The 25,268-nt window shown below is 42.8% G+C and overlaps 1 protein-coding gene across 2 annotated transcripts in view; it reads left to right on the top strand.

Annotated features, from left to right (window-relative positions):
- LOC122759448 (dynein axonemal heavy chain 9-like) overlaps positions 1 to 20,141 on the top strand; it is a 132,213-nt gene extending 112,072 nt beyond the window's left edge. For both annotated transcript variants that reach the window (XM_044014335.1, XM_044014337.1), the window contains 8 exons: positions 1,939 to 2,166; positions 4,334 to 4,525; positions 4,597 to 4,788; positions 9,823 to 9,993; positions 10,783 to 10,965; positions 15,428 to 15,681; positions 15,762 to 15,897; positions 19,092 to 20,141. In XM_044014335.1, the coding sequence (XP_043870270.1) occupies positions 1,939 to 2,166; positions 4,334 to 4,525; positions 4,597 to 4,788; positions 9,823 to 9,993; positions 10,783 to 10,965; positions 15,428 to 15,681; positions 15,762 to 15,897; positions 19,092 to 19,319 (1,584 nt within the window). In that variant the 3' untranslated portion in view covers positions 19,320 to 20,141. The remainder of the gene's footprint in view (positions 1 to 1,938; positions 2,167 to 4,333; positions 4,526 to 4,596; positions 4,789 to 9,822; positions 9,994 to 10,782; positions 10,966 to 15,427; positions 15,682 to 15,761; positions 15,898 to 19,091) is intronic.
- The last annotated feature ends 5,127 nt before the right edge of the window (positions 20,142 to 25,268 follow it).

Genomic DNA, 25,268 nt, shown 5'->3' with positions numbered 1-25,268 from the left:
GTTCAGCGCTTCATCTTCACTACACTTTTGTAATGATGAGCCAGATGCCTCATTTGTTCGTCGGGTGAAACTTGAATGATTCATTCATTCATCTTCATTCTGAAATCGTGTTCTGAGAGAAGGACAAGAATCATTAACGATGACCCTTTTTAACCTACAGAGATGACGGGAGTGCTCCTCTTTAACTTTAAGAAGGATCATAAATTATGTGGTCTGTTAAAGATTTTGCTATCGTGAGAAACTGTAGTATAGATTTGTGTGTTTCAATGTCAGTTTTCTTTATCTCAACTGTCAGAGCAGCTGAGAACAGCATGGGTTCTCCCGGACTTCCTGGACATTGTTGTAGACAGTAATGCTAACACAAAGACACAGAAAAGTTGTTTTCAGTTTACTTCCAGTACTTTACTTCCAGTAACCCGTACTTTAGAGCCTCAACATTCCAGTGCAAAGCTGGGAAGATTCTGCCTCTGGCCGACTTACGTGCTGCAAAACTCACTGTGCAGAAGAAGAAGACAGCGAGTGATAACACCATCTCTTTTAAAGTTCATGATGCCCACACCTTAAGTTTCACGGCCGCTCCCGGTGATTAGCGTCCAAATTACTGTGGAAAACCGGCGCCCATCATTCACACAAGAATCATTAATCTTTATATATATATTTAAATGTAGAGTCCTGTGGAGTCTGACAGTGTGTGAAATTCTCCTTGTGTTTGTGTTGAATGCAACATTGTGCTTGTACCGTTAGGTCGGCGTGATAGCGCAGCATCACAGACCTCGCCGGCGGCTCTGGTTCCTAATGGGATTTAGATTCAACATTTATATTATTATTATGTAAATAGGTGACTCTTTGATGTAGCATCAGCGGCGGCAGGAAGGCACTTATCAAGAAAACGGTTAAGGGAACAAAAAAAAAAAAGTTTCACCTGGAAGTTAATTAAAAAGCCATAAAGTAGTGGCTTCTCCTCTGTCTTGTTTGTTTCTCTCTCTCTGTCTCTCTCCCTGCAGCCAGAGGATGAATGGTTTCATTACAGTGACAAGCTCGAAGGCAGCCTCTGCCTTTTATTGCCAAAGTATTTACATGCCAAGAGGAAGCCACGCTGTACTGTGGCTTGATGAAAAAGCACTTGAATTTAGACTTTTAATTTGTAGACTATTCATTATTCTCCAAAGGCATCGGGAGGCAAAACCAAACTAGCTTATCCCACCCCGTCTCAGCTCCTCCTGGATTTCATGTCCCGTCGTTTTGGAGAGAGCGCGCTAACTTCAGCCATCAAGAAGGAAGATTAAATATGGAGAGCAAAGGGAAATGAGAAAGCAAAGAGGCTTATGAATGAATGACTGGAGTTATTAGTGGTGTAATTAAATTTCCTCGTGGTGGTGGAGATGTGGGAGTCACTGACTCCTCATCGCTCGGCCGGTTGTCCTGCGAGTGTCGGGGACAGTTGAGATGGAAAATTGAGCGCAGCCGTGCCTGTGTGATGGTACACGTGGGCGCCGCCCCGTCCTCGCCCCGCCCTCGCCGCGCTTACACGTGAAAGTGCAGAAGAGTCAGTTTGAATAGAACGGTGAACGTAATGTCAGCGACCTGGAGATGTTCTTCTCTCTCCCTCTCTCTCCGAGTGCTGTGTACCGTTTAATTTGGTGCCACATCATAGTCACAGTGAGTCGAGGAGAATATGCAGCTTTTTAATTGCTCCCCCCGTCTCCTTTTTTTTTGCTGGTTGTCATTGCAAAAAATAAATGAAACAGGCAATTCCAGCGTCAGGCACCGAATGAAGCTATTACAGTTTATCCATTAAAGCCCAGATTCTCACAGATATCCAACAGAAAAGGGAAACATTAAGCTTTTCTAAACTCACAAATTGGTTTCCATTAGTTCCTGAACAAAAACAATAATGATCTTCTTCACCTCCTTCACCTGCTGCTCCCTCCGCTGTAGAACATCCACCTGGTGGCGCGCTGGCTCGGCACCTTGGAGAAGCTCCTGGAGCAGAACGCCGAGGGGAGCCACGAGAACTTCCGGGTGTTTGTCAGCGCCGAGCCGTCCTCCACGCCCGAGGGCCACATCATACCGCAGGGGATCCTGGAGAACTCCATCAAGATCACCAACGAGCCGCCCACCGGCATGCACGCCAACCTGCACAAGGCCCTGGACAACTTCAACCAGGTAACACACAATCCACCTAATACTCTTCAGGGGCCATACGTTCAGATTGAGGGCCACACAGTTGGTGTAGTGGTTAGCACAACCTGGATTCGCAGCCCGGTCAGAACAAACATCCAGAGTTGAGTGGATGGTTGTTTGTCTCTGTGTGTCCCTGATGCCAAAATTATGTTTTTGAAACGCATCAGCACAAATAAGTTATATATTAAAATCCTGAACGTTTATAAGATGTAACAACGATGGTATCAGATCATCAGTCTCTGATCTCTGTATCTGTAGACACTCAAGGTTGTGACATCCAAATGAAATGGTTTTGTTTTTGGAACCTCCCACCACTTATCAGGAGGATGGGCAAAGGTGATCTACCTCAGGTTGATGCGGAATAGAAGGAATAAATACTTTAATAATAATCATTTTGGATAATTGGTGGCCTTGTTTGATTGGCAAAAAAAGACCCTACACTTGGCTACGTGTGGACAGGGCAGGGGGTCCTGAGGACCAGGATTAAGAAGTAGTGGACTAGTGGTCTCGCATGAGGATGAGCAGCATGGATGAATGGATGAATGTGTGTTTATGAGGGGAAAAGTATCATGCCACAGAGTGGAGTCTCCTGGCTCTCCTCCTCTTTATCTGCCCTTCGTCTCTATCTCATCTTCACCATCACTGCGGTGCTTTTCCTCCTCGCTCGGCTTCCTCCCTCCAGTCCACGGCGATCCTGACTTCACTCGATGTCTATCTCGGCCCCGAGAAATGCGACGTGAGGCAGGAACGCAACGGACGGAATATTCTCTTTCCCATTCCGGTCATGTGTACTCAGTGAAAGCTAATCAATGTAAGGCTAACTCTGTAAGAGCCCACCCGGGTGGCCAGAGCCGGCGCTAAGCCGCAGAGATGACACTTTCTTTTCCTCTTGACCTTTTCACGCCGCCCGAGTTCCACTCCCACAAGCGTGTGTTACATTCCTTTAAGTTTTCACCGAGATAACAGTCGTGGAGTAAGCTGTGCAATCCCGTATTTGCTGATCAATTCACTTCAACTCGGACTCAAGCGTGACAAGATGGTAATCTGTAAACCTTTTGTCCGTGTACAGATTGTGTGTAAATGTGTGTGTAATCTGAGCGCCTGTCCTTTCAGTCCAGTCCGCGGGTCATGAATAGAGAGGCTCTGCGTCTCTATTCAGCTGTTTTGAGCAGAGGAGTATCGTGCAGAATATTAACTAAACCTCCAAACGGGTGTGGTGGGGGGGGGTGTGTGTGTGTTTGTCAGGCTGCACTGTACTGTGTGTGTGTGTGTGTGTGCGTGCATCATAAGAGCCAGCTCCCCCGGGGCTCTGCTGCAACCAGCACAGTGGAAGGTCCATCACTGTGGCTCTCACCATGACACATGCATGGATGGAATAAAGAGAATTTGCCATTTCCATAGGGGTTATTGGCATGTTTATTTAACTACCCTCCAAACCCCATGAGATTACAGTGCCATTTATGTCCAGTTTTTTTTTTATCATTTTCCTGTCTGGAATAATGAGCCTCGGTGACGATCGGGGGCTGAACGCGTCTGACAAGCTGTGACAATTAAAAGAGAATCTCATTGCCGGGTTTATTGCCACGGAGTCACCTCATTGTCTGTCTGCTACTGTGACGCTTCCTCGAGGGACGTGGCAAAAATAAAAGAGATTACGGGGAGCGCCTCTCACTATTTTCTCTGCCTGTAACACTCCAGCCGTGGACGTGTTAATGCGGCTGAACAGCTCTGGACATGTTACACTGAATTAACACGTACGTCGTGCTTTAATGTCGGACGGTGGGCGTGCTGCTTGGTGCCTTTTAATGAATGAATGAATGGAGGCTTTAATACGTGGAGTTGGTGGTTATTTGATTGCTAAATTAATCAATTGTGTTTTTTTCAATAATTAAAACAAGTTTTGGTGATTTTTCAGCTTCTTAAATGTCCTGGTTTCTTTGCTCCGTGTTACAAAGAAATCATTAAAACTGAACCATTTTAGTTTGTTGACATTTGAGACACTTTACCGACCAAACAAGTACTTGGTTCATGGAGAAAGTAATCGTCACATTATAATGATTCATTGTAAGAGTTGCCAATGTTAAGGTGTTTGAAAGGTTGAACGTATCTAAATTTTGCCAACAAATTGTGTTTCCTTCTTTTTGTCCAGGACACGCTGGAAATGTGCGCCAAGGAGTCGGAGTTCAAGAGTATTCTCTTTGCTCTGTGCTACTTCCACGCAGTCGTGGCAGAGCGGAGGAAGTTCGGTCCTCAGGGCTGGAACAGGTCGTACCCGTTCAACACGGGAGACCTCACCATTTCCATCTACGTCCTCTACAACTACCTGGAGGCCAATCCCAAGGTGCTCGTCTCTCCGTTTTCACGCCGGTTGAGATCGAAAGTGAAACATCTAACAGTGTGTTGAACTCCCAGGTGCCGTATGACGACCTGCGCTACTTGTTTGGCGAGATCATGTACGGAGGTCACATCACAGACGACTGGGACCGACGTCTGTGTCGCACCTACCTGGAGGAGTTCATCCAGCCCGAGATGATGGAGGGGGAGCTGTTCCTCGCCCCCGGGTTCTCCGTGCCGGGAAACATGGACTACGACGGCTACCACCAGGTGAGACAAAGACCAGGTTTAGGCTCACATGAGACCATTAGGGACCCAGAGAGTCGGGGACAAATGATACTCATTTTAAAACTCCCTGCACTAGCGACCGGTTTGTTTCAGGATTGATTTTAAAGCAAAGCGAGGCGTTTTTTTTATTAATAGAGTATTTTTCATACACACGAGCCGATCCAAGGAAAAAAAGAAATCAATACAACGTAAACAAATAGTCAAAAAAGAAACTTTTCTAAAGATTCTTTTGATTAGTTTTTAAATCTCTTAAAGTTTCTGTTGTATTTTACAGTTTATTTTATCATTTTAGTTTGTACTTCTTAATCTGACACTATGTCTGCTCTTAATCTTATTAGTTTCATTTATTTGCTGAATTAACTGTATTTATTCCTCCTAATTATTAGTTTCGTTAATCTGATTGTTTGATAGTCTGATTATGTCAGTATGCACGGTGCTCTCTGAACGATCGACTGACGACGTGAAACATTAAATTAAAGGTGCATTTTCCAGAATTACTCGGAAAATAACTGATTGTTGAGTTTCATCTGTAGAACATCAATAATATGCCCTCCTAAGCCCCTCCCACCTGATAACCGTGGACTTTCCAAGGAACTTGGACTTCCTCCATGTCTCCCTGGACCTCAAGTGGCCAGATGAATGGTTCTTCAATGGCGCTATAATTGAATCACTATAATTAAAAGGTATTTTTTCCCCCTGCATACAGTGTAGAGTAACTTAATCAATAACAATAAAAAGTCTCTGGGATGTAACAGATTGTAGTTTTGAGTGATAAAAAACATTTTTGCCTGTAACGCTCGCCGGCAAAACAAACAAAATAAACAGAAGTTATCTGAGAGAGAGAGAGAGAGAGACAGATGAAGTTATTCTCAATAAAACTGTGTAAACAGTCACTTTTGTGACGGCAGCTGGTGACTTAATGTTCCTGAAGCTGTAGCATGTTTTTCCTGGTGTATATCTGGAGTTGTTGGGCTGATAACTGATACATATACAGAGACAGAGCTAGCATTTAAGTCAAAGTGGTAGCAGCTTATTCGGCCCACTGATCCTGTTGTGTTTGATATCGGATAAAACATTTTAGAGCCATTATCACGCAGCCCTTACAACCGGTCCATTACAGGGCTACACGGCCTCTTCTAACCCAGAAGGCGGCACAGGTTCTGGTCCAGGCTCTGGTCCAGGTTCTGGTCCAGGCTCTTGTCATCTCACGCTTGGATTACTGCACCTCCCTCCTGGCTGGTCTTCCTGCATGTGCCATACGACCTCTGCAACTCATCCAGAATGCAGCAGCTCGACTGGTCTTCAACTTACCAAAATTCTCCCACACTACACCGCTCCTCCGCTCCCTTCACTGGCTTCCTGTAGCTGCTCGCATCCGCTTCAAGACTCTAGTGCTTGCGTTCCATGCTACAAACGGATCCGGTCCAGCCTACATCCAGGACATGATCAAAACCTATACTCCAGCCAGCCCACTCCGCTCTCGCTGCCCCCTCACTGAGAGGATCACAGAGGCACTCGCAGAACTCCAGACTGTTCACTGTCCTCGCTCCCAAATGGTGGAACGATCTCCCCATCGACATCCGGACAGCTGAAAGCCTCCACATCTTCCGCCGCCGACTAAAAACACATTTCTTCTGACTCTACCTCGACTAAGACGACAACAAAAAAACTTCTTATATGTCACACTTATGACTAGCACTTCATAGTTTGTTCTACTTGAAGCTCTTACTTACTTCTAGCTCTTATTTGTTTAAATGCACTTATTGTAAGTGGCTTTGGATAAAAGCGTCTGCTAAATGACATGTAATGTAATGTAATGTCATCTATCACACCTCGACTTTAAACATTGTTTGTAGTTGGTATTTTTATTCATTTACCTTCAGAAATAATAACCAGGTCGATGAGGACGATCGGCTTTTGCCATATTTACTCGATGACACGTGGCAGAAATGTGCGCGTCGACTGCCAATCGGAGTCCGCCTCCTCCTGCTGAATGACCGAAAGTGGAGCCGAATTACGTGGGAGCCAATGGGCTCCCATGAAGGTCCTTGAAATCTAACTTAAACACCAAGCATGTAGGTTTGTGTATGGACAGAGAAAGCCAGATTGTCCCTATACCAATATTAGAGCACATTTTCTCTTTTTCTCTCCAGGCTGCACTAGTTATCATACTACACATGTTATTTTTCATAGGGGTTTGGGTATGGGTAAAGCCACATGGAGCAGATTCAGCCGGTATTTACGGTGTCAACAGTCGGTGCCTTCAAAGACGACAACAAAGCTGTTTAATCTCTATGAGAGCACAGACAAATGTGTTAACTAATTTGAAATGTTGTAAAAGTTGCTTTCGAGCTGTATTTTTACACACGCATTTGATTTACAGGAACTTTTTAACTTATCAACTACAGGTTGATGTATGATTTTACGAAAACGATAAAGATAACGAGCACACGTGTGTGTCGTCAAACCTCAGCTTCTGTCCCGTGTGTGACGACCGTTATGTTAGCGTCTCACTTCGTCTGTCGTGCGAGTGTCGTTATTTATCGTTCAGCCGCAGCGCCGGCTGAGTGACGGGTCGAAATCAGGGATGTGGCAGGTTCTTGTGTCGGCTGTGAAAAGCCTCGCAGATTATTTATCATCCTCAGAGATGAATAAATGAGCCAGGCCAGGTTTTGAGTGGTGATTTTCATTTTAGTTTCACCTCAGCCCATGACAGCGTCTCCACTCATGTCCCTTAAGAGGATCTGACATCTGACAGCACTGATATGAATAGCAAGAGGTTCACAGAATATCTTCTCGTCCAGATTTTCCTCGTCACGTCCCCGTGGGGAGCCAGAGAAAGTCGGGGAGTACAACTTGTATTTAATTTTTTCCCCTCAGTCTGGGCACAACCTGACTGTCAGAGAGGCTCCGGTGGGAAGCGGCCGAGTGTTTTACATTTGGCTGTCACCACACGACCAGGCAGCACGTGTCGCACGGGGGTTGAGCGGTGGAGATTCAGCCAGAGAGCAGAGGCTGTGAAAGGCCCGAGGGTTTGTCAGAGCATCGTCTCGCTGCACTTTATCTGGAAAGAAACTTAGCGAGAGGAGAGAAGGGAGGGCGCGATCAACCCGCCGCGCTAATAAGCTTGCTGACACAGCAGTTTTTTTGCTCGCCCTTCCTTTTAGAAACTGTCGCGAGTGACTTTTAAATGTAAACAAATCTCTGTTACAGTCGAACCGGATATGTCAGACGAGTTCACACGTTTGATCTCGCGTTGCCCGGCAACATTCCCACGCTGCAACTCATTCAATATTCAATTCAATTGTATTTGTATAGCGCCGCATCTCAGCGTCCGTTATCTCAAGGCTCTGTAACGTAAACGACAGAGAAAAAAAGAAGAAGAAATCTCTGACAGAACCAGATGTGCTGCCATCTGCCTGGACAGGTTGGGGTGAAAGGAGAAAACGGCGGAACAAGAGGGAGGTGAGGTCGAGACAGAAGAGACCAGGAGCCGATCCACAACACAGGAAGTGACTTGTTTTATGTCAAGACAGAAGCTGGTCGACAGAGTTTGACTAAAATCACAAAGAAGCGAAAAGTTTCAGAAATGATTGGACTAAATCCACGGAGCGTCACTTATAACTAGATGTGAGTCGGTATCATAAAAAATGTCAAATCCTTTATATATCGCATGCTTCACAAATCTGCAGAAGCATTTTTAGCTGAGTCATGTTTGGGCTAGAAATTAAACAATTACTCAATTAATCGATTATTAAATGAATCGTCCACTATTTTGATAACCGATGAATCGATTCAAAGCTTTTTTCATGATTAACAAGATTTCTGATTGTTATTCAGCTTCTTTAATGTGAATATTTCATGAACAAAGAAATCATTTTTAACAAGACATTCGAGAACATCATCGTTTCCAGGTTTGACAGTGTGTGTGTGTGTGTGTGTGTGTGTGTGTGTGTGTGTGTGTGTGTGTGTGTGTGTGTGTGTGTGTGTGTGTGTGTGTGTGTGTGTGTGTGCAGTGGAGATCAAACGCTCCGACTACAAAGTGTTTGAAAGTGGAACATATTTTTCCATGAAAACATTCATCTGAACATTTGTGATTAGAAGAAGCTTTTTTTTCTTTTTTTAAATATTAATATATATATAGATATATCTTTTTGTTTAAGTGCCTCCTGAAGAAGAACGAGCCCGTTCTTGATTGAGCTTCCACTTTCAACTTTTAAAAGCACTGATATTCATTATGGACGAGCAGATGGAGAAGAGATGGAAGGCTTTTAGGTTTGTTCATTAGCGGCACGTCGTTGTTTGAACAGAAACACCTCATCGTTCACTCACGACCAATATTGTCCCGCGTCAGCACGAGAACAGAAAAGTTGTCCATCCTTATTCTCTACTTTTAAAAATGAGTTTGTTATTAAATGTTCACTTTAAAAGGGTTTTCTTTCAAATAAGATCCTTCATTTTGGTTCAAAGGTTCTACCTTGGATGTGAAGTGAGTTCTTAAAGGTCCATTATGTTAAATTAGGAGGATTTATTGGCAGAAAATGAATATATTACACAGAATTATGTTTGATTAAGTGAGGGTTAGCGTATGGTCAAGTGGAAAGGGAACTTCTTTGCTGTGTATCCTTAGGGGTTTTCCAGTTGCCAGGTTGAGGGCTGAGGTTACTCCCTGAGTGAGTTACCCAATCCCCATGGCTCATTGGTAATTGATACACGCAGCATTGACCCCAGCCACAAGGGGAGCTATATCCAGTGAGCCCCAAGTGTCGGTCCCAAGCCTGGATAAAAGGGAGGGTTGTGTCAGGAAGGGCATAAAGTCTTTAAAATTTAAAAAAGTTTGGTTCTTGTAGCCTTTAAGTTCTTTAGTCAAGGAACTTGCTCTACGTAATCTACCAAAAACACACATTTGGTGTTTTTGAACAATCCTTTCTGGTGCTTCTCTGACATGTTTAGGAAAGGGAAGGCTTAGCGACGAAATCCCTAAATAATCCAGATTTTCCTTTTTTCTTCTTCCAGTACATCGATGACTCTCTACCCGCTGAGTCACCGTACCTGTATGGCCTCCACCCCAACGCCGAGATCGGGTTCCTCACGCAGACATCGGAGACGTTGTTCCGCACCGTCCTCGAGCTGCAGCCCAGAGACGGAGGAGCAGGCGAGGGAGGCGGGATGGCGCGCGAGGAGAAGGTAAAGGCGACGATAACAAGTATCTATAAGATTCAGTTTGAAAATCAAGAGTGTGTGTGTGTAATGTGTGTGTAATGTGTGTGTAATGTGTGTGTCTGTTCCCTGATGTCTTATAAAGTGTGACCTTTTCCGTGCTGGGACGCCTCGATCGTTGTGTCCTCGCGGACGACAAACGTGCCGCCTTTCACTGACGAGTCCAACCGCTCTGTATTCGTCCTGCTTAGCCGCGTCAGATATTTGAGCCGGGACAAATCCATACGTATGATGACCTCATATCTGTTGTTCGGCATCTAATCCACTGATTGATCGCTAATGCTGCGTTGCCTTGGGAAAATGTTGACACAGACATTAGCTCTCATCACTTACCCACAACAATATAATTTGAGCATTGATTTTTCCGGAGGGATTTAGACTGTTATTGAAAAACAAAGAGCTATGGTTGCAAAATATGTCATCATAAATATTTATGGCGCTGTCTGTTTTAAAGCGAAACACTTTCTCAGGCTGTCGACTTTGGCCGCGCGGAGTTTATCTCGCGCAGATAAACACGGTGTTTTCATCAATCAACATTTCAGAGTCTCTCTGCTTCTGGTTTTGTTTAATTTCAACAGTAAGATTCAAATTGTGTTTATTTTTTTTGTAGTCAGAGGTTCCCAAACACTGGGTCGGGATTCACAGGGATTTGTTTTGGGTCCCCCAAACAACTCCCAACGTTAAAGTCCAGATTTATGTGTATATGTGTTAAATAATGATCCTAAAATTAGGTTTTGTTCCTTCACGTCTCGCCAGGTGCGTGCCATGTTAGAGGAGATCATGGAGAAACTACCGGAGGAGTTCAACATGGCCGAACTGCTGGCCAAAGCGGAGGAGAGGACTCCGTACCAGGTGGTGGCGCTGCAGGAGTGTGAACGCATGAACGTCCTCACACAGGAGATCAGACGCTCACTCCGGGAACTCAGCCTGGGACTGAAGGTGAGGAGACTGTGACGATGATGATGATGACGATGATGATGATGATGATGATCAGAGGAAATTAATTATTGTCTAATTGCGCCCAGTTTTTATCAAGTTTTTGAATTTTCAATTTCATTCTGAAAACAAACTGTTTCTGGTACTAACTATTTTCCAATCTGAGCAGCAGGGTTGATATGATTTAAACTAAGACAAGTCCACTGTACAATATATATATATATACCCCACCCAAGTCTTGGTCTTAGACTTGGTCTCACTCTGCCTTAGCTTCGGTCTTGGTTTTGGTCTTGCTCTGCCTTAGTCTTGGTCTGCCTTGGTCTTGGTTTTGGTTTTGGTCTTGCTCTGCCTTAGTCTTTGTCTTGGTCTTGGTCTTGCTCTGCCTTAGTCTTAGTCTTAGTCTTGGTCTTGGTCTTGGTCTGCCTTAGTTTCGGTCTTGGTTCTGGTCTTGCTCTGCCTTAGTCTTGGTCTTGGTCTTGGTCTTGGTCTGCCTTAGCTTCGGTCCTGGTTCTAGTCTTGCTCTGCCTTAGCTTCGGTCTTTGTCTTGGCCAAGTTCTCAGTACTGGTCTGGTCCTGCTGGTCCAGTATGAGTGGATGAACAGAGTAAAGTGAAATGACTGGATGACTCTGACACGGTCACTCGTTCTCTGTGATTTCTGTGGATTTATGGACGTTAGCGTCGTGATCTACATCTAAGATGATGAAATCCTCGGGAAGCACAAATCACGGCGAATGAAATCCACATGAGTTTCATATCTGCGTGTCAGGCTGTGAATGAGTTACACCTCCCACAGAGGAATATGAATTTGATCACGCTGTCTCTCACATCACTTCCTCAGGTGTTTTATTTCTCGGTGTAATCTGGTGAAATGACCACGGCTATTACAGACCACAACATGAACTTTATATCAACATTTCCTCCTGTAAAATAGGATTGTTGCGCCTCCACACTGGCTTTTTTCTCAGTTTATTCGTTGGTGCGTCTGTCTCCTTCTGGTAAATGTGATATCTGGAGAACATCTTAAGGAAATTCAAACAAATCTGACACTAAATATTCAGCTGGATTGATGACTCAGGGATTAGATTTGTGTCGTCAGGCGTCCATGTGAACCTTTTTCTCGCTTTGTGGATGTGTTTTCCTGTCTCGAAAGAATCCTCTCAGAGTTTGGCATAAATGTTCATTTTGACTCTTGGATGAACTGCTTTACATTTGGGTCAACTGCAGAGGTTCCATACAGATACAGGTCTTCATTTATATTTTATTTTGTATGTAACCATAAGACAGATATAGACACTTATAAGGTAATATATTCAATTTGTATATTATACATTCAAAAGACTCCCAGTATCGACTGCGACTGTACCACTTAAAACAATTCTACTTTGTCTTTAGTGGTTCCATCGTGGTCCTGTCAACTGTACGCTTATCCCAACAGGCTGCTGCGTTCCTTTTCCCGTCTACATAAACCTTTCGTCTTTGTCTCATTGTCATAAACTTGGTCTTAAAAAGCGACTCAGGAAACTGTGTGTGTGTGTGTGTGGGTGTGGGTGTGGGTGTGTGTGTGTGTGTGTGTGTGTGTGTGTGTGTGTGTGTGTGTGTGTGTGTGTGTGTGTGTGTGGTGCGCAGGGGTGGGTGTGTGCGTGTGTGTGTGTGTGTGTGTGCGTGTGTGTGTGGGTGTGGGTGGGTGGGTGCGTGCGTGTCAGGCCAGACTGAATCCTGTGTTAACAACAAACAAACACAGAGAAAGAGAAAGACAGGCAGCGGTGAGATTGAAGGGTGTAAAAGCATTTGTCAGGAGTTATGAGGATTCAATCTCTCGACACTACAAGACTCCAATAAATCGGCTCAGTGATTTAAAAGCCATGTAAACTGTTGTAGCAGCAAATGGAATCATATTTCATCTCTGCGGCGTAATACGTAGAAACTATCACAAAAGCTTCATGGTCTAGTGTTGTGTCACTCAACAGAAGCTCTGTAGCTCCAGCAAATAACTGTCCTGCATTTGAACTTATGTACACGTGACGATGCTGAGATGTTCGCCTGGAGTGACCAGGATGGACGTCTGGATTAGAAAAGACCATATTTGAGGGACAGTTTGGAGATAAAGCCAGAGAGTCAAGGTTGAGATGGTTTGTGTCACATGCAGAAGAGGGACAGAGAAGACCACAGAGAAGGTCCCTGGATGTTGTGAAGAGAGGACTTGGAGGACAGTTGATGTAACAGAGGAGGACACAAGGGAGAGGACAAGGTGGAGGCAGAGGATGGACGCTGTGGTGACTCCTAAAGGGAGAAGCCATGAGAAGAAAAAGACACTAAAAGTTCATTCTTAATCCACCGCGTGATGGTCGCAGGGGTTGCTGGTCCCAGCTGACATAGGGCCAAAGAGACACATAAAGACAAGCAACGATTATATACACAGTAATATTCACAGTAGAAGAGGAGGAATGAAAAATACAGGAACATTTGCAACTTTAAAAAAGGATTTAATTAAAGATATATGTATGTATATAATGTAAATGGTACATTCCATTTCCTAAAATGACTTTTTCTAAACAAGGATATTTAATTAGATAATAATTGTTGCATGTAAAAGAAGAATTATTGCCCTTGAATATATTATATATATTCAGTTATATATTATAATATATAACTGAAAGGTTGTGGGTTCAATCCTGGCTCAGAGAGTCTCCATGCCAACGTGTCCTTGGACGTGTGAGTGAATGGGTGAAAACTATATAAATACAGACTCATTTACCATTTCACATTGATCACTGGAATCAATGAATCATGTCATAACACAAACTGAACGGAGAGAGGAGGACGATACGGAGGAGGTGAAAGGTTCACTCTCAGATGGAGATAAACCTGCATCGCCTGAATAAAAGGATCATTATGAGTGTTAACATATGGATATCTATACATCAGCTCCAGTATCAGCAGGTGAAGGACCGCTTGGCTCCCGCACGCTCTCATTACTCTCTGCTATCTCTTATCTCCACGTTTATGTATGCACCGGTGGTTTTCTGAGGGTTTCTTACCGCTCCTGCAAGATCTAATGCGGCTGGAGCTGTCCAGTCTGATGTTTGGCTCACAGAGGCCAACAGGAAGTGACACGTTTAACTCCCGTGTTCCTTCCCGACAAAGACAAAGTGGGTGCGCTCTCTCCGGCAGCACTCGTCTTAATTAAAACTGATATCATCCGCCCGTGATCGGGAAAGAGGACGGAAGACGGAGTGTGTGTGTGTGTGTGTGTGTGTGTGTGTGTGTTTCCCAAAATTCCATAAACTGTCCATTGCAGCTTCGATTACACGTCATTTGGTTGTTTAATTAAATTCAAACATTAGTTTGTGGCAAAACACAATAACCTTTTCCCGCTGATGACTTGATTATATAAAGGAATGTGCAGCCTCTCGTTACAGAGAGCAGAGGATTCTCTGTCGTCTGTCAAACTCTCATCCGACTCGTCACGACGCTTTATTATCGCCTTTTATAGATGTTGTAGAATTGCACTGACTGTTTTAATGTCCACAAATGCACCAGAACAAACTCCTCATTTACTCAGTGTTGTTTGGTTTTAGCGTTGTATGTTGAAAGCTATTCTGTGATAAAGCTTTTTTGTTTTTTTGCTGTACTTCAAATCATCATCCTATGTCCTGGGAGCCAAAAGAATGAAATGGTGAATACACAATTTAACGTGAACCAGTGTGAACATGGATAGTGTCGTTTTTAAATCAACTTTACACTTAATTTAATTAGTTTTATCTTTATAAGAACAACAACTTCAAATAAAACATGTAATGTAAGCATGCTAGCTAGCAACATAGCTGTTAAGACTGACTAGCAGCCCACAGTCCCTTCTTTTTCATCAGAGCGGTTGTATTAAAATCACTTGTACAGTTTTAACATCATACGAACAACTTTAACACAGAAATAAAACATTATTCTGCCCTTGTAATTAGCACGCTAACTAGCATAGAGGGCTGTTAACGGTGTCTTGTACTTATTTGTATGTTAGCAATTAGTGGTTATACACCTATTTTTAACCTAAAAGTGTACAATATGTAGTGTTTTATTGGCATCTTGTAAAATAACCTCAGAGTACATTTGAGTAAAACAACAGAAAATCTCTTCTCTTGTTAGCATGCTAGCTAGCATAGAGAGCTGTTAAGACTGACTTGCGCAATTTCAGCAATTAGCTTGCTAGCTAGCTATTATCCCCGCTGACTGCTCTGATCTACAAATATCTATTTTTTTTCTTCTATTTGAATTACTCAATTTTATGTAAAAGGGGCCGTGTACAGTTACAACATAGATGTTATCATTTAGTGTTCCACATTATAGCTTTGAGCTAATTCACATCTGCTCAAACACATAATAGCACAACAATACACAAAACACGTAGCACACGCAGCTCGGCATGTTTTCACCTGGACGTCAATGTTTTTTTTATGTGCGACCCTTCAGGGAGAATTAACAATGACCAGCGACATGGAGAACCTTCACAGTGCCATTTTCCTGGACATGGTGCCCGACAACTGGACCAAGCGGGCGTACCCCTCCATGTCCAGCTTGGCTCTGTGGTTCACTGACCTCCTCGTCCGGATCAAGGAGCTGGAATCCTGGTCCACAGACTTCAGCTTACCTTCAGTGGTGTGGCTCGCGGGCTTCTTCAACCCGCAGTCCTTCCTCACCGCCATCATGCAGGCGATGGCTCGCAGGTAGGGTTGGCTTTCACTCGTGTGGATCTGATTAAAAAACGCTCATATATGGTAAATATTCATGAGTGTGTGTGTGACAGGAATGAGTGGCCTCTGGACAGCATGGTCCTTCAGTGTGATGTCACCAAGAAGAACCGCCAAGACTTCAGTTGTCCTCCACGTGAAGGGGCGTACGTTCACGGGCTGTACATGGAGGGCGCACGCTGGGACACGCAGGTACACGCACGTTTGACGTTATCATGTGGTGCCTTCAAACGGGACTCGCACACTCTTGCTAAGCAATTGTAACGACAACTACTATTAGGCGTGACATTAATTTCATGCAAAACAAATTAGACACAACTTGGAAAATGTTTCTTCAGTTTACAAAAAATTAACTTCAATGAGCGCCGCCATTTAAAAAAAATGTCAGTAAATACATCACAGCTTATCACTGCCAAAACAGCCCGACTTCAAATTAGCCAAATATTCTATGAACATGAATCTTCTTAAAACTTCAGACTGTAATGTTCCTTAAAACTAGAAAAAAGTGTCTTTGTATCACAAATGAAGAACTCCTGTTTAACCTAATATTCGTCTTCTTTTACTTGATTAAGCTGATTTTAAGAATTTAAATCATTCTTAAAATGACAGCAACCTGTCATAGGGAATTTTACGTCTGTATGTGTGAATGGGTGAAAACTGTAGTGTAAAGCAGCTCATCAAGACTGCAAAAGCTCTGTATAAATACAGACCATAATACCAACTCTGCTGGTTTTATACAGGAAATGTAGTGGAGTAAAAGTACAGTGCATACTGTGATGACGGATGCTAAGCTGACAGCTAGGTCCACTAACCTCAGAGTGCTCCTTTAATGTGAGTTAAGTAAAGTAAGTTCAGTGTCGCTCCCTTTGTGTTTTAATTTCCTCTCCTCCTCCTCCTCCTCCTGCGCTCCGCTCTCAGGGCATTAGTCAGATTCCCAGGACTCCATTTATCTACATACATACATACAGCCTCTGTGTGTATATATATATTTATATATATATATATATATATATACACAGAGGCTTCTAAAGCAGCTTCCCCGTAGACTTCTTAATTAGGGAATGTGCAGAGTTTGCACTTGAACACTTTAGAAGAGAGCTCCCCCCCTTTTTTCTCCTTCATTAAAGTTGTAGACGCTGACAGACAGACAGACCGACAGACGGTCGGACAAACAGGCTGGGGCAGCTTCTCCTCTTCATCATCATCATCATCTTCCGCACTGCGTCCTTCTCTCCGCCTCAAGGCCAGAGCCGTGTGAACAGCACACGAGAGTAAAAGTAAAAGATTTATGAGAAACTCGCTCTCATAATTAATGATGAGATGATGTATGTGAGTGTTGACTGTAAAAATGACTGTTACCAAACAAAACACAAAATGGCCGACGCCGGGCTGCATCAAAAAGAATCCTGAGGAAATACATTTTAGAGAGACAGTGAACTCACTGAGTGAAGCACTGGTCCGAAGGTACTTGACCCTACTGTTGGGGGCGCTGTAGAGCTTTTATGGACACTAACCCCGTCCCTAAAATGCAATCAACCATGGAGAAAAATAACCGGTTCTTCATGCTTCATGTCAGGAGCCTTTCACCTCGAATAATAATGAGAATAAGATTTATACATATATATATATATATATATATAAGTGTGACATTGGTCAAATCTAATACTTTATATTCATATTTCATAATAATATATGAAACTTTAGAGTGAGGGCAGTTTTTTTCCCCCAAAACATAAAACCCTATAACTATAGAGCCAAACACTATGATACTTATACATATATGATACTATAGAGTTTTCATGTACTTATTAAAAAAAGTGATCATCTTAATTGTAATGTTAACAGGAATAATAAGTTCTTAATAATTAAATGTCACTTACTTAAGGAAACTTTACAGAGCTTTTAAAACAGAATGGGTGTAACAGAAAGTAAAATAACAAAATAAAATGAAAGCAGCTGCAGTTGCTTCCTGTGCACACTAGGTGGCGCTAGACAAGGGTCATTAATCGCACACAGTGTTGCAAGTGTAGACCACACCCTGGAAATGTCGTGTAAATCAAATTGTTTGACGAGGCAAGGTTTAATGTACGGTGGCGTAATGATTCTCCCTTGGCATGTAGGTGAGATTAGAGCGAGAGTCGTACCAAAGAGGTGAGATTAGAGCGAGAGAGGAGTAGGTACCAGAGGTGAATGAAAGGCGAGAGTGGTGCCAAAAGAGAGATGAAGTGATGAGTGAAGCGAGAGTCGTGCCAAGAAGGGGTGAGATTAGGCGAGGTGTGATTAGTGTGAGTAGGCGACCAGATACCAGAGGTGAGATTAGAGCCTGAGGAATTAGGTACCAGAGAGGTGAGATTAGAGCCAGGTGGGTACCAGAGGGTGAATTAAGCCAGAGCACCAGAGGTGAGATTAGGCGAGCACCAGAGGTGAGATTAGAGAGTACCAGAGAGGGTGAGATTATAGCCAGAGTCATACCAGGGGTGGGAGATTAGTGATGCGCATACCAGAGGTGAGATTAGGCGAGAGTCCATTACCAGAGGTGAGATTAGAAGCTGAGAGGTACCAGAGGTTGAGATTAGGCGAGATTGCGAGTACCAGAGGTGAGATTAGAGGCCAGAGAATTAAGGTACCAGAGGTGAGATTAGGCAGTCGCCAGAGGTGAGATTAGGCGCACCAGAGGGGGTGAATTAGAGCCGGGAGTCGTACCAGAGAGGTGAGATTAGAGCCAAGAATTAAGCACCAGAGGTGAGATTAGAGCCAGAGTCGCACCAGAGAGGTGAGATTAGAGCCAGTACCAGAGAGGTGAGATTGTAGAGTCGAATTAAGCACCAGAGGTGAGATTAGAGCGAGAGTCGTACCAGAGGTGAGATTAGAGCGAGAGTCGTACCAGAGGTGAGATTAGAGCGAGAGTCGTACCAAAAAGGTGAAATTAGAGGCAGATTAGAAAAATAGCAACTGAGTTACAGCAGCTTCTTTCTCGCGTTGCGGCAAGATTTGCCGCGTGCCAAAACTCAGTTCATCAACTCTGAAATTCCGACTTCCGACTACAACTGGAATGCACAAGCTAAGAACAAGCTAACAACAAGTGCACTCCTGAAGCAGAGAAGCTAACCAGAGTTAGCAAGTCGCAGAAAAATACACGCGACGACTTCCTGTGGTTTTTCGAGTTTGACGAGAGGTGGCTCGATGGGAAGGTGTGGCCTGCTATCGCTAGCTTTTCCAACGCCGACAGTGTTTCATCGCAAGCATAAAAGATTGTTTGTGAGTCAGAAGTGAGCGAAGTTTTCATTTATAACTTCCCTCAGTCTGCTTAACTAACTTCTCCACCTCGTCCTCCCCACGCTCCGTCTCTCCCTGTCTGTCTCCGTCTGTCTCTCTGTCTCCTGCAGTCTGGCTTAATTGTGGACGCACGTCTCAAAGAGCTCACCCCGTCCATGCCGGTCATCTTCATCAGAGCCGTCCCCGTGGACAAGAGGGAGAGCAAGAGCACGTACCCGTGTCCCGTCTACAAGACCCGTCAGCGGGGACCCACGTACGTGTGGACCTTCAACCTGAAGACCAAAGACAACCCGTCCAAGTGGACGCTAGCTGGAGTGGCCTTACTCCTGCAGATCTGACCTTGTTTTTATTTAAATGTCAAGATGTTGCCAACAGGGTCAAATATTTTAATTATTGATATTTTTAAGTCATTAAAAACATTTTCCACATTGTGTGTGAGTTATTTCACACAATGTGTTTAAGATTTTGACACCGTAAATAGTGCTTAAAAAGACACTTAACTAAAGGCTAACCTTACAAAATATACAGTACACTTAATTAAGTCAATAATATCTTAATATCTGCACGTTTACCTCAGCATAAAACAGACTTTTCTAACCGCTCATAGTTTCTATAGATATTTTAGCGTGTGAAGACACAGGACTTGTTGGTCTACTGCCTCCTCATTTAGTGAGTTTGTGTCACTCGGGTTCGTCTGAATGAAGGGTTTTAAACACAAAGTCAAAATAGAGCGAAGCAGGAGAGCGAAAGGTTTCATTAAGTAACATTTTCTTACCGCCAAAGTTGAGATAAAGTAACTTATTCTTAACATATCACAGACATGTGCTGGTGCAGATTCTGATACAATGAGCACTGACATGAGTCGACACTTACTGAAGGAGGCAGACGAGGTTTAATAACTTCTGTGTCGTCTCTGTGGAGTCTGTTGCAGCGAGTGTCAAACTTATGTTTCCAGCTTGAAAAAGGCTTTTTAACGTGGTGACAAAGTGGCAAACATAACTTTTATAATCTTTACAGGGAGCTTTGTGAGTCTGTTGCTAAGTTATAAAAATGCTAATTTCCTGTAAGTGTTTGTGGTCTCATGTATGTGTGAGTCACTTTATGAGGAGGTGTGATAAATCTGTAGCTGCTTGTTGTGGAATAAAAAACACAGGGGATGATTTCACACATTTCACTGACTCCAAATCTGCAAGGAAAAAAAACCCAAAAACCGACCTACACTATCTGACTATTATCTAATCCCATAATCACGTCGTAAGTGATCGTAAAGTGCGTGGACTTTTATGAGCGTGCGAGTCGTTTAAGACTACATTTTTTTTTCTCTCCTCCTCCCTGAGTAAAGATGTTTTATCGCGTCGTCCCAGATTGTGCGCGTGGTTTATTTCCACATATTTTACAATATGTCTGATTTTAGTGCCAATATGCAGCCGCTCCCCTATCTCCTGTTACCAGTCACACGGTCCTGCCTCCTCTTCTCAAAGCCTTTACACCAACTCCTCCTCCTCCTTCACTTCACTCCTTTCTCCTCATGTGAGATTAAAAAGTGCACACTCTCACATATAAATATATATACATCAACATGTTCTGAAACATTGTCCCTCCTTCCCTCCTTCCCTCCTTCTCTTCCTGTCTTTGCTGCCTCGGCCCAGGTTTCCCTAGCGTCTCATTTCTGTGGTTATTGGTGAATCTTAACAAAAGTGCTCAGAGACCGAGGGGCGTGATGGCGACGAGGAGGAGGAGGAGGAGGAGGAGGAGGAGGAGGTAGGAGAAAATCCAGTAAGAAGCTGATACATTTCTTGTAGTTATGGCCCTGTAATTACATTCTAATCTTTACCTCATAATGTAGATTGATATAATCTAATCTAACTCGTCTAGACTCTGAGGAAACCTGGCCCTGTGACTGTAACCAAACTGCATTGAGCAGCTGGTGTAAGTGCTGCCTTGTGTGGTCAGTTTGTGTCACTGCAGTGAATCCAGATGACATGTTTGAATGTACAACTCAACAACTTGAATGTCAACAACTCTCTACCCGTTTAAAAACGTACACTTTTTAGGCATAAAAGTTTTTTCAAAAGGTAAAATGAATGTACTCTTAAGGTATTCTTGGTTATGCACCTGTTTTATTCTGGCCTCCATTTTGTCGATTCCTTCCAGTCCATGTAACTCTTTTTGTGCGGCACTTCCGACATTCGGTGCCCTTCACGTATCTGTGAATGGAGCGAGTTTGCTTTCGTGAAAATATCGTGGAAACACTCAAAACTATCGATAACGATATCATGTTTCCTTGTTCCTCTGAGTACGTCTCTATGAGCAATGTCATCCATCAAGGTTGTTGTTGTTGTTCTTCTTCTTCTTCTTCTTCTTCTTATTTATTTTTTTTATTTAGCCAAGTAGGTCCCATTGAGATACAAGATCTCTTCTTCTGTGGAGTTCTGGTCAACATAGCAGCACAAATAGTACAAAAAGTTACAGAGACAAAGCAATTTCAGATATAGAACTCACCACAGAATATACAGTAAAGGACCTATCTGGACCAGAACTTCCTGGTCCTGGAGAACTGAGAAAACACCTCACAAGCTAGCGAGCGAGCTAGAAAACATCAAGTGGTGTTTTTTCTCAATTCTCTTGTTTCAGTTTCAAGAGGAAGAATTAAAACAGAAGAAACGCGATGATTGATGTTTGTATTTCTATACAAGAACATTTTACAAAATCTGAACTGAAAACTGAAAATACATTCAAGAATTCTTTATGGCAGTTCTGCTGATTAGTACGTGACATTTTATCTCTTTAACGATCTTCGCTCCCTGTTCATTTCTGGTCCGGTTTTTTTTCTTTGCCACGTTTACTCGTAGAATTCTCAAACTCTAACGACTGCTTTGAATAATATAGAGAAAGTTCAAAGTGCATTGTATGAGTTAAAGATATGAATGAATGAGGCCCAAAGTGTCCAACACTCCTCCTTCAATTCCCCTCAGTCTCTCGGCGGAGATGTTCGGATGAAAACTTGTGTAACTCAGATTAGCTGCTCACAATCCCGCTATAATCTCAGGACAATACGTTGCCCTCGCGCTCCTCGTAATGTTCCGACATGTTCCAGCGTCTTGTCTTTTGTTTGTTTGTCTCGGGCAGGACACTGCGGCGATTAACTCTGAGCACAGGAGACGCTAATTAAATGTTTATCTGAATCTGGCATCTGTGCTTAAAACTGCAATCTGTGGATTATCACGAAGAACTGGGGCTGCAGATGAAGACAGAGAGACAGAGAGACAGAGAGACACAGCACCCACTGTGTCCATGTTCGGAGCCCACTGTGACTCATGATGGCAGCGATTATCTCCATCCACACTCAAGCTGCCGCTGGTGTGTTTAATAAGTAAAGATGCAGTTATCGTCCTTTTTTCATTTTCCAGCACTTAAAGACAGTCTTTACTTTCATTTGACTCATGTTTGTGGAGATTATGTTCATCATGTGTTAATGGTTTTTATACGTCCCAAAGAAAACTGAAATCAAGAGACGAGACGGAGTTATTGATCATCGATCAGGAGGAAAAAAGAGCTGATTATGATTATGATTAATGATATTTGAGGGGTTTTACGTTTGTATTTTATTAATCCTTCTCGGGAAATTCCTTCTCTGCATTTAATCCCTCTACTAGAAACCTTTCTAGAATTAGGATTAGTGGGTGGCCTTTTTGACCCTGTGGGGACTCAAACTGGCAACCCTTACCCCTTAGTTACAAACCAAGTTCCCTTTCCACTTGGTCATGGGCTGCAGAACAAATCACATCCGTCTCACATCTGTCTCACAACTATCACACATCTGTCTCACAACTGTCTCACAACTATCACACATCTGTCTCACAACTATCCACACATTTATCTCACATCTATCTCACATCTGTCTCACAACTATCACACATCTGTCTCACATCTATCTCACATTTATCTCACATCTGTCTCACATCTGTCTCACAACTATCACACATCTGTCTCACAACTGTCTCACAACTATCACACATCTGTCTCACATCTATCTCACATTTATCTCACATCTGTCTCTCACATCTCTATCACATCTGTCTCACATCTGTCTCACAACTATCACACATCTGTCTCATCTATCTCACACATCTGTCTCACATATCACACATTGATCTCACATCTGTCTCACAACTATCACACATCTGTCTCACAACTATCACACATTTATCTCACATCTATCTCACATTTATCTCACATCTGTCTCACATCTATCACACATTTATCTCACATCTATCTCACATTTATCTCACATCTGTCTCACAACTATCACACATTTATCTCACATCTATCTCACATTTATCTCATCTGTCTCACAACTATCACACATTTATCTCACATCTATCTCACATTTTTCTCACATCTGTCTCACATCTATCTCACAACTATCACATTTATCTCACATCTGTCTCATCTGTCTCACAACTATCACACATCTGTCTCACATCTGTCTCACAACTATCACACATTTATCTCACATCTATCACATCTGTCTCACAACTATCACATCTGTCTCACATCTATCTCACATTTATCTCACATCTGTCTCATCTATCTCACAACTATCACACATTGATCTCACATCTGTCTCACAACTATCACACATCTGTCTCACAACTATCACACATCTATCTCACAACTATCACATTTATCTCACATCTGTCTCACATCTATTGCACAACTGTCTCACATCTGTCTCATCTATCTCACATCTATCTCACATTTATCTCACATCTGTGCACATGTATCTCATCTCACAACTATCACACATTTGTCACACATTTATCTCACATCTATCGCACAACTATCACACATTTATCATCTATCTCATCTATCTCATCTGTCTCACAACTATCACACATTTATCTCACATCTGTCTCACATCTATCACATTTATCTCTATCACACATTTATCTCACATCTATCTCACATCTATCTCACAACTATCACACATTTATCTCACATCTGTCTCACATCTATCTTACAACTATCTCACATTTATCTCACATCTGTCTCACATTTATCTCATCTATCACTCACAACATCACAACTACATTTATCTCACATCTGTCTCACATCTTCTCACAACTATCACACATTTATCTCACATCTGTCCATCTTCCACAACTATCACATTTATCTCACATCTGTCTCACATCTATACTATCATTTATCTCACATCTGTCACATCTATCTCACACAACATCATTTAACATCTGATCACATCTATCTCACACATTTATCTCACAACTGTCTCACATCTATCTCACAACTATCACACATTTAACTCACATTTATCTCATCACACTGTCTCACATCTATCTCACAACTATCACACATTTAACTCACATCTGTCTCACATCTACTATCACACATTTATCTCACATCTGTCTCACATCTATCTCACAACTATCACAAATTTATCTCACATCTGTCTACATCTATACAACTATCACACATTTATCTCTCATCTGTCTCACATTTATCTCACAACTATTGTGCATCTATTTCACATCTATCGCACAACTATAACATTTATCTCACATCTATCTCACAACTATCACACATTTATCTCACATCTGTCTCACATCTATCTCACAACTATCACACATTTATCTCACATCTGTCTCACATCTATCTCACAACTATCACACATTTATCTCACATCTGTCGTGCATCTATCGCTTATCTACCGAACACCTATCGCATTGTCACAGCGCTTTACTGCGAGACACGGGGAAGACCATGGTCCAGTCGATGTTTTCTCATGACTCGCTACGATAGAAAAAGTAAGAACTACATCAATATGACTTTTTTCTGTCTCCCAGTGAAACAAATGCGTCTCTATTTTTAAGAGATTATTTAAGACGGATTTAACTTTTCTCTTTCGGAAGATAAAGTGTCCGTGTCAACCGCATATTACTGAGGAGCAAAACTCTTAAACTCAAGGTCGACTGCAGCAAGAACACAAGGGAAAAAATGGATAGTGTTTGTATAAACGGGACAGAAACAGGTTGGAGTTGTGATTAAAACGGTCTCGGTCAGTTTCCTCCTCAGGTTCCAGTGTTTATCGTCGCCATCTTTCCCCTCATGCTTCAGCTGCTCCCCCGTCCTCACATCTGTTTTTTTGATTGCAGACTCATATTTTCATTTAAATGCTGATGTGCTAAAGGAGCAGCGGCGTAAATTGGAAAAGCCAAACATCATCATTCCTTCCATCCTTCCTTGTGTGTTTGTGTGTGAGCCTT

This window comes from Solea senegalensis, linkage group LG18 (assembly GCF_019176455.1).
Source record: "Solea senegalensis isolate Sse05_10M linkage group LG18, IFAPA_SoseM_1, whole genome shotgun sequence".
Classification (NCBI taxonomy): domain Eukaryota; kingdom Metazoa; phylum Chordata; class Actinopteri; order Pleuronectiformes; family Soleidae; genus Solea; species Solea senegalensis.
This window is presented reverse-complemented; position numbering and strand designations above follow the sequence as displayed.